At 37.3% G+C, this 9,782-nt stretch overlaps 1 protein-coding gene across 1 annotated transcript; it reads left to right on the top strand.

Moving 5' to 3' along the window:
• Nucleotides 1–6,224: 6,224 nt before the first annotated feature.
• Nucleotides 6,225–9,123, top strand: LOC131163433 (heat shock protein 90-6, mitochondrial-like). The gene is made up of 4 exons (XM_058120021.1): nucleotides 6,225–6,393; nucleotides 6,508–6,584; nucleotides 6,651–6,720; nucleotides 9,002–9,123. Exons 1-4 carry the CDS (start codon nucleotides 6,225–6,227, stop codon nucleotides 9,121–9,123), a joined length of 438 nt encoding a protein of 145 aa, XP_057976004.1.
• The last annotated feature ends 659 nt before the right edge of the window (nucleotides 9,124–9,782 follow it).

Here is a 9,782-nt window from a genome sequence, read left to right as displayed (position 1 = left end):
TAATGTTCTTGGAACCACAAATAGCATGTTTGTGTTTGAGCTGGTCACAGTTGATCACTTGACCACATCCACACGTGTCTCCAATGGTATGAAAGGGGTGAGTTATATACATCTACTTATTAATTGAATATTTTCTCATAATGTTATTGTTAGGTAAGATTTCAATCAAGTCAATCCAAATCAAGTCAACTTTTAACATACTTTACTTATTTAGTAAATGAGTTTTAAAATTAAATTTATGTTGAACTTTTTTAATAAGTAGGGGTGAATATTTTCTCGTAATGTTATTGTTAAGTATGACCCTCTGAAAAAAATTTGTTTTCAGCATAAATCTTAAGGCTTCATCTTTCCTGGCCAATGCCTCCGCGATTGAGGCCTGAGGCTGCCTCAAAGCATGGCCACTCGCCACGATGCGCTGCCATGCAATAGATGCCAAAGGGAAAGTCTTCTTCCAGAGGTCGAGCGGCCCTGAGTGAGCATGAACAGATTTCAGATGAGATGAGAGCACCAAGGGTGACTCTTGAGGATGTGTAGTTGCCCTGGCACGTTCTGTTGCGCCACCCATTAAAATGATTTATTTGTTGAAAACAACCAGGTTTCAGGTACAAATTTTATGGGAAAATGTCCAATTTATAGACGGTGGCTCCTCCTCGCAACAATAAGGTGCTTCTTCTTATACATTGTGATGTTAGGATCTTAGTTCAGTTGATCTCACAAAATGCTTTGTGCTTTGTTTTAGAAACTAGTGGAATTATTAAAGATCGAATGTTGGGGTGTTGTGAACTTCTTAGTTTGATGTGATATCCGTGGTCTTGTGAGAGATCTAATCAAATGTGGAGAAATGAAAGGAATTGTAAGTTTTATTAATATGTTTTCTGCAATATAAGAGACGATGGTATTATGTTATATGAATTGTAGAATTTGTGGATTGGAATACATGCTTGTGTTGAATGCCAACTGCATGGCTGATGCAGTATATTGTGAATTGCATGCTAGTGGTGGATTAAGGCTGTTGCATGATTGAAATGATTTATTTGCTGAAAACAACTAGGTTTCAAGTAGAGGTTTCATAGGAAAATATCCAATTTATAGATGGTGGCTCCTCCTCACAACAATAAAGTGCTTCTTCTTGTACATTGTGATATTAGGATCTTAGTTCAACTGATCTCACAAAATTCTTTGTGCTTTGTTTTAGAAACTAGTGGAGATAGTAAAGATTGAACTTTGGGGTGTTGTGAACTTCTCAGCCTGATGTGATATCCGTGGTCTTGTGAGAGATCTAATCAAATGTCGAGACGCCAAGTCTCAGGAAGAGGAGATGGTTCAACGGATGCATAAGACTGAAATGGAGAACTAGCAATTAAAAGACATGGTGTCTAACATCATAGTGGAGAACCATAGCTTGAAAGACAAAGCCATACTCACAACAATTATGAATAAGCAATTAAGCGTAGTTTGAACAAGTGATGCACCAATTTTGACCAGATGATGTAGGCGCCTCCTCTTATTAGAAGGTATGTAAAATGTAGTTTGAACTGCATGCTGGTAGTTCTGTTGCTTGTTTAATTTTATTCATATGTTGAATTGTGAATTGTTGGGCGATACTGGAATGGTATTTCTTGTGTTGTTAGGACTTGATTTATTTTTTCTGCAATTTCATATATGTGTAAACAAACCCTAAGTTGTATATTATTGCTGTTGGCTTAGCTAAACCTAGGAAGAACTTTTGTGAGTTGCAAATTTGGGAAATGTTATATTTACAGACGACATGCTACCAAAATTTTGTTAAATTCCAATGCTTTCTTAACCTCCTCCCAAAAAAATCTTCCAAACACTACAGCCTACAAGTAATACAGGAGCCTCCCAACTCCTTAACTGAAGACCTAACAACATTAAACTCCCAACTTAAGACCCAATTGGGGAAACGAAGATCACGAGCATACATAAAATCTAGTCAAAATAAAGATCTATATCCATAACAAGTAGGTCTGTTGATTTAGAAGAAGGTGGCTCCTCTCATTAGAAGGTATGTAAAACATTGTTTGAACTACATGTTGGTAGTTTTGTTGCTTGTTTAATTCTATTCATATGCTAAATTGTGAATTGTTGAGAGATAGTGGAATTGTATTGCTTATGCTATTAGGACTTGATTTATCTTTTTTGTAATTTCATATATGCATAGACAGACCCTAGGTTGTGTACTAATACTGCTAGCTTAGCTAAACCTAGGAAGAACTTTTGTGACTTGCAAGTTTGGGAAATGTTCTTTTTTTTTCAAACGGCATGCTGCCAAAATTTTGTTAAATTCCAATGCTTTCTTAACCTCCTCCCAAATAAATCTTTCAAACACTATAGCCTACAAGTAATACAGGAGCCTCCCAACTCCTTAACTGAAGATCTAACAACATTTAACTCCCAACTTAAGACTCATTTAGGGAAACTAGGATCAAAGGCATGCATAAAATCTAGTATGTGTGTGTGTGTGTGTGTGTGTATAAATTTAAATAGATCATAGTGTTTCAAAGCTTACTTTTTTTTTGTACCACTTATAAGAGGCAATCATTACTAGTTGGATTATTTTGAACTGTTTAGTGTAAACACCCAGGTTTGGAATATATCTCTATGAAAAATGTCCTATTTACAGGGGAAATGCTACCAAAATTTTTCAAAACTTATATAATTTTGGAAAACATAATTCTATGGAATTTCATGCATATCATTGTATTTATTTTTAAGTCATAAGGTTGTCTTGAACACATTGACCATCAGTATGATGCAAAAATCTTCTGAATTGCATGTTTTTGTGACTTGTAGGTTTAGGAAATATTCTATTAACAAATGGCATGCTGCTAAAAATTTGTTAAATTTCTCCCAAAATAATCAAAGCCATATTGTTAGCGTTGGTGCAATCTCAAAAGGGGGGTAAATTTGAGATTTAAAAATTTACCCCTAGGTCAACCAGTCTAGCAGTAGTAATACACAACCTAGGGTCAGTTTATGCAATCAATATATAACATACACGTGCGGTAATATAAAGTGCGGAAAAAATAAATAGCACACGCGATATGTTATCAAGTTTCAACCATAGTGCCTACATCCCGGCCTTGACTCACCAAAACAAGGATTCCACTATGGCTTACTTAATGGGTGGAGCGGCACCGTTTACAACCAGGTCAATTAGCAAGGCTGACCTCAACCTACAACCACACCTTACCAGGATGGTGCACCTAACTTTCCTAACCGGGTCTAAGCCAAATTGAGACTATTCCACAGGGCTAGTCTCCCTCTTTAGGTCCACTCCAGGAATACAACAAATGTATATAGATTTGCTTACACAGAAATATGCTTCTCAAACAAGAAGATATGTACCACAGTATAGCTCAAATAATAACCAAGCACGAATGATAGTAAATATGCTTAGTGCTTAATGATCTGTGCTAAACACTCAATCTAGTGTAGATAAGCAATTAAGATCTTGAGTGTATTTCTAAGCAAACTTTGAACCATAGTATGAAATATCACAATATCAGTTTAGGGTTTCAAAAGATGCTATCAAGATGATTCAAACAACCTCAATAATATGTTCTTAATATACTAAGCACAAGATATGTTTGAATGCAAGCTTAAGAAAATATTTTGCACAAAAAAATAAGGGCTAAGGTATCTTGCAATATCAATGCAAGCACCCATAAGCCACTAAGTTTTCCCACACAAGGTTTATTAGATAAAATCAGTGGGAGAACTTAAGGTTAACTCTTAATATCAAAATCAATCAATAAACCACACAAATGAGAGTATTAAGCAATATGGAATAAAGCACAAGCACTCTTAGCACACTCACAACACTTGGATAATCAAAGTTGAAACTTTTGAGTGTATAGGAGTAGTATAAGCAAAAAAAGGATTTGGAAATTTGAGAGAATTTGGCCTTAATGATTTTGCTAATCCTTGCTAATATTTGCAAATGAACTTGTATATATAAGCAAGGGCAATTTTATGACCGTTGGGGACTTAATGGCCATTCTTAAAAATATTTTAAACAAGTTTAATATTTTAACTTGATTTAACCCCTTTTTATCTCGGTTAAAAATAAAACCAACCTGAGAGTTTCAGGTGCCCGAGCCTCAGTTCATTTGACCGAATAGACATAACAAGAAATATTATTTTCATGCTTCGGGTGCCTAAAATAATGTTCAATTTGCTGAATGAGGCGATTCCTCAAAAAGACCGCGTTTCGGTTAGTCAGTCTGAAGTTTGGTATGCCGAACTCATAAGTTTGGTCGCCCGAGGCTATTTTGAACGTGATGTTCAGGCTATCGAGTTGGTGGGAAAGTTCCTGACATAGGTTTGGTCGACCGTGGATGATACGTGTATTTTAGTTCAGTTTTCCAATCTCAGGTTAACATGTTGACCAGTCCATGATTCGGGCGCCCGAGGTGTTTTGAACACTAAGGATTCAGTCACCAAACCACTCACAAAATTTTCCCTTTCAGTCCAATTATACTCCAGTTAATTCTCTAGATAAATTATATGATATTGGGGACTTAGTGCACTATGTGCAAGAACCTAAAGTCCAGCTAAGGTCATTTGAGCATACCTACCTACCATGCATGATGCAGATTATTACAAACCATATTGAGGTACAATCCATAATTAAATTATAGCCCAGAATGAAGAATATAAAAATAATTACAAATACAACACACTTTTCTTCATTCTTCTGTGTGATCACCATACGCCATCATGATGTAGCTTTCTATTCAAATACAAGCGTAGGGTGAACCTGCATGCAAGCTTATGACAAACGTCAGTACCAAATGTATTTGTCATTATCAAAACTGGATATGACCAACTAGGTTAACAATCTCTTCCTTTTTTATGATGACAAATACTTTATGCAAATGTGCGTACAGCGAAGAAAGTCTCCCCCTAACTATATGCATAAAAAGAATTAAAGCTTAATTTAAATTTATCAATGTATCAAAATTTTCCTCTTCTCCCCCTTTTGGCAACAGCAAAAGGGGCTAAGAAATATAGCATGAAGACAAAAATCATTTAAATACAAAAGATAAGTTGGGAAAATTTTTACAAAATTCGACAGTATGCTATTTGAAAATAGAGCATTTCCCAAAATACATTTGTACCAAAGTGACCTATTTTGAGTTAAACAGACAATATATAGCAATTTACATAAAACAACTTAAACTAGACCTGGCAAAATGGATAAAAATCCGTTAATCCGAACCGTATCCGACTTGTTTTAACCGACTCATAATCATCCATTTGCTAAATAAGTCGAATATGAGTTTTCATTTTCATATCCGCCCCCTTAGCGGGTCGGGTCGGGTTTATTCGGCAGATATCTGCCAACCCGCTTACATTATTAACCCATAAAAGCCTGCTATAACCAGCCCAACCCCGCAGCCCCATTGCCCCAGCCAGCCCACTATCCAAAGCCCCAAGTGCCCACACGGCCACTCGGCTCGCACGCCCTCTCGGCCCCTCCCACTCCCAGCCCCCAGGCCAGCCCTAATGCCAGCCCCATTCCCATTCAAAATGAGCCCTAGCCCTCCCTCATCATTTGAGATTTTGAGCGAATAGAGACTCAGAGAAAGAGAACCAACCGACGGCCGCATGAGAGACGGGAGAGTCGGGGAGACCCTTCTTCTTCGACCCTTCGAAGCCCTCTGCCCTCCAACCCTTCGCGAGTCTCTTTGATCCTTTGAACCAGTAGGAGCTTCGTGAGTTCTTCTTCAATGCTTCGAAGTTTGAACCAACAGGACCTTTCGCAAGTTTGTCAGGAGCTTCGTGAGTTCATCACACTTCGAACCAGCTGCAAGTTTATGATTTTGCAGCAAGTTGGCACTTTCTGTTTGTTCATGTTTATGATTTTGCAGCAAGTTGGCATTAGATTAATTTTAGTGCAATCTAATTAATGATTTTGCAGCAAGTTGGCTTCGTGAGTTCGTCACCCTTCGAACCAGCTTCTTGTTATTTAGTGCAATTTTCTGGTGCATTAACTTTAACCTTTAAATTAATTTTATTCTGCATAAGATAGTATGTTGTGCTCCTGATTCTTCAAGGTTTTCAGATGAATAATTGAGTTCTTCCTCTTAATGGTTATTTTTCCCCTTCTTAGTGTTAGTTGATGACTTGATGGAGATTTCCTATAAACTGATAAGCGTTGCAAGTGTGGTGATAAGAATGAGGAGAAGGAAAAGGAGATGAAGCAGGAGTTTGGCCAGACTTGTGATTGGATTAAGAAGCGACTGGGTGACAAAGTTGCCAATGTTCAAATTTCAAACCGTCTTAGCACATCGCCGTGTATTCTTGTATCTGGGATGTTTGGTTGGTCTGCCAACATGGAACAGCTAATGAAGGCCCAGACTATTGGTGATACGTCTAGCCTGGAATAAATGAGAGGCAGGAGGGTGCTTGAAATCAATCTTGATCACCCCATTATTTAAAACTTAAATGCTGCGAGCAAGGCGTATGCTGATGATGAAGATGCCTTGAGAGCTATTGATCTTTTGTATGACACAACTTTGATTTCTAGTGATTTCACTCGTGAAAATCCAGCTCAGGTTGCTGGTAAGATATATGAGATGATGGGAATGGCACTCTCTGGCAAGTCGTTGGTGTCTCAATAGCTAGAAATTCAACAGCCTCCCAGCTCAGAGACATTGGAAGCTGAGGTAGTTGAACCTGTTGAAGCTGGTGGTAAAAAATGAGAGATGCCACAGTTTACTAATTATGCGAAAAATTATACTAGTCAGTGCCTTCTAAGAGGGGTTTGGAGAGTGGTAGGGCGTAGTAGAATGTAGTAATTTAACTAGCCTTTTGTCTGGGTGCATATTTTTTTCCTCAGCAATGTAGCTCTTAAATCATAGTCTGGTCTTGTTATCGTGCTGTTCATTTGTTAATAAATTTGGTTAACTAGAAGGGAGCACACTTGACACTCACTTGACACAGATTAGCTGAATATGTATTATGATGTGATCCCCCATAAAAAATAAAGTTTGAACGTTTAAAAAAAAAAAAAAGTGTGGTGATCCTTTTTTTTTTTTTTTTAATTTTTCTCTTTGAGGGAATTTTTTTTTCTTTAAATACAATTCTATGAAGTATGAATTTCCATATCTTAATTCTTTTGGATTTCAGTTGATTAATCCTTGTTCACATCTATATTTCAGTTAATATTTTAAATAAATGTTTGTCTTCTTCCATATTTGATACTTTTCAAAAGTTAAAAGCTAGTTTTTTCTCTAACAAATTATTTAATTTCATTGCTGTCCTTATATATTTTTTAAAACATTAAAAAATTTATCAATGCATTAATTGTATTTCTTTAAAATAGATATTTATTTGTCATTTTAAATACTTTGACATCTATGCATTGCTATTGCTGTAGGCCTGCATAGTAGCATTGTTTCTGTTTCAAGATGAATTTAATCGTTCGCTGGGCAAAGAAAATATTTAATTCCATTTCTTAATTTTTTGCAGTGCATTACTAGGATTTGGGAAAAAAATGTCTTAGTCAAGCTGAGAGAGCAGGTTGTACCTTTTCTGGTGTATCATCTTACTCTGTTTGACTTTATTTGAATATTACTACACTAGCAGCGCACATGCTACGTTACTACACTAGCACAGGCTGCATAGCTAGTGTTTCTATTTATCTTCAAAAATTATGTAATCAATAAATTATTGTTTATTTTTTGTTTTAACTTGTAGTGTTGAATAAATTATTTGTAAATATTTTTTCTAGTTTGATAACTTGTAACTTTTGAGATTCTAATTAATAAGTTCAATTTATGTTATTCGATTCGTAACTTAAATTATATTTTGAATTCTTTCATGATAGGCACACGAGGAGAAGATAATGAAAGCTTTGATGTCACAAATGAAAGCATTTCAATTAATTTAAGGCATTCAAATGATTTTGAAGTTATTTGAATGATGGATTGAGATTTTTTTAGTTTGTTGATAGTTTTATTTTGAGAGATTCACACGATTTGAAAATAGTTATGTTTAAAGAAACTCACATGCTTTAAGAATAGTTATAATGTTTAGATTTTAGACTCACACGAGTCACACAATTTGAGTTTCTATTTTGAGTTGGATTGTGACTAATTTATTTTATTTTATTGCTTACAATTTTACTTGCATGAATCACGAGTTGTTAATTAGTATCAATGATTAAATGATTGATATAGTTACCAAAAAATTTAATACGCAAACTAATCGCAAGTTATCGTATACAAGTATACAACTTAAATTATTATGAAAAAAAATATTAATAAAATTATATTTGAGAATGGCGGATTATCTGCCCATCCGCCATGAATTATCCGACCCGAAACCGCCTAATCCGCCACTTAAACGAGTCGAATATGGATTATGATTTTTTGACTCGATAATCTGCCTTATCCACTGCGGATAAACCGACCCGATCCGCTTTGCCAGGTCTAACTCAAACAATTCAGTATTGATCACATCGAAGAAATAAAATGATCATTCAGCACAAAATGATACCACTTGTTAGAAAAATATGTATTCCTACAAGACATAAGGTAAAAAGAGATATAAGATGAATTTAATGTTTCAAAGCTGTATATATCAAGGTGAAGTAGCTCCCCCATAAGTTTGTGGGCATGTGGACCCCTTATTCTGCCGAGGGGGCACGCAGTTTGTGGAGTGTTGGTTAGAGGCAGACCCCCGCATCGTCCATCTGATACGCGATGCGGGGTTTTATGGCATTTATCGGATTGCTCATATCCAACTTAATTGGCATCTTGTTACAGTATTGGTAGAGCGATGGAGACCCGAGACACACATGTTCCACCTACCTCATGGCAAGGCCACCATCACATTATAGGACATTGCTGTTTTATTCGGGTTACCGATTGATGGATGACCCGTCACCGGTCGCACTGTCGGACCAGTGGAGGGACCTACAGACCGTCAGGGTCGACTTGCCCTGCATACTATGTGTGACATTTGTTAGGCGTCGTTCCGCCTAACAGCGAGTTGGTTGGTGCACGCATCCATATGCGGTTCCTTGAGGGGGATGCGTTTCGTGAGCTTTCGACAGATGCAGATACACGGACGATAGCATGCCACGCATGAGCCCACTTGTTGCGTTTGATTTGTGGGGTGATCTTCTCTGATGTTTCCGTTAGCTATGCGCATCTGATGTTCCTTCCACTCCTTGAGGACTTTGGAGCGTGTCACTCGTACAGTTGGGGATCCGCTACTTTGGCGTGGTTGAACAGGGAGATGTGTCGCGCCACGCACCACTCTAAGAAACAGACTGTAGGCCCCCTTCGCCTACTCTAGGTTTGGGCCTGGGAGAGATTTCCTTCCTTCGCACCTAAGCGGAGAGGTTTGTTGCAGATTGAGAGGGGTCAGGACGGTCGTCCGGTTGATCCTCTCCCACTCGCATACTGGTTAGTACCAATTTTATCTATCCCTCCTCATTCACTCTATAAGTATTATGAATACTAATTCGTAATACGTACTAGTATTGCATTTGGGAACTTACGTTTCATCTTATACAGATGGAGGGACGACTTGAGGGCATCGATGGTTGCGCTTCAAACATTGCCATGGTACAAGTTCAAGTTGGACATGCACCGGGAGCATGAGGTATAAATCAATTAAAGTATAGCACATGATATTCTTTCTTTCTTTCAGTTGTTTATAGTCCGCTTATCTTTTGGTTATGTCTAAGTGCAGTTTTTATGGATGCCCTACATGGCAGAGATTCTAGTCGACCTGCTGCCTAA

The sequence above is a fragment of the Malania oleifera genome, chromosome 9 (assembly GCF_029873635.1).
Source record: "Malania oleifera isolate guangnan ecotype guangnan chromosome 9, ASM2987363v1, whole genome shotgun sequence".
NCBI classification, from domain to species: Eukaryota; Viridiplantae; Streptophyta; class Magnoliopsida; order Santalales; family Ximeniaceae; genus Malania; species Malania oleifera.
This window is presented reverse-complemented; position numbering and strand designations above follow the sequence as displayed.

Coding starts and splice junctions, on each gene's coding strand:
- LOC131163433 (XM_058120021.1), top strand. CDS start 6,225: ATGAAGCAGGAGTTTGGCCAGACTTGTGATTGGATTAAGAAGCGACTG. Junction 6,394..6,507: donor AATGAAGGCCCAGACTATTG/GTGATACGTCTA, acceptor CTGATGATGAAG/ATGCCTTGAGAGCTATTGAT. Junction 6,721..9,001: donor TGAACCTGTTGAAGCTGGTG/GTAAAAAATGAG, acceptor GACATTTGTTAG/GCGTCGTTCCGCCTAACAGC.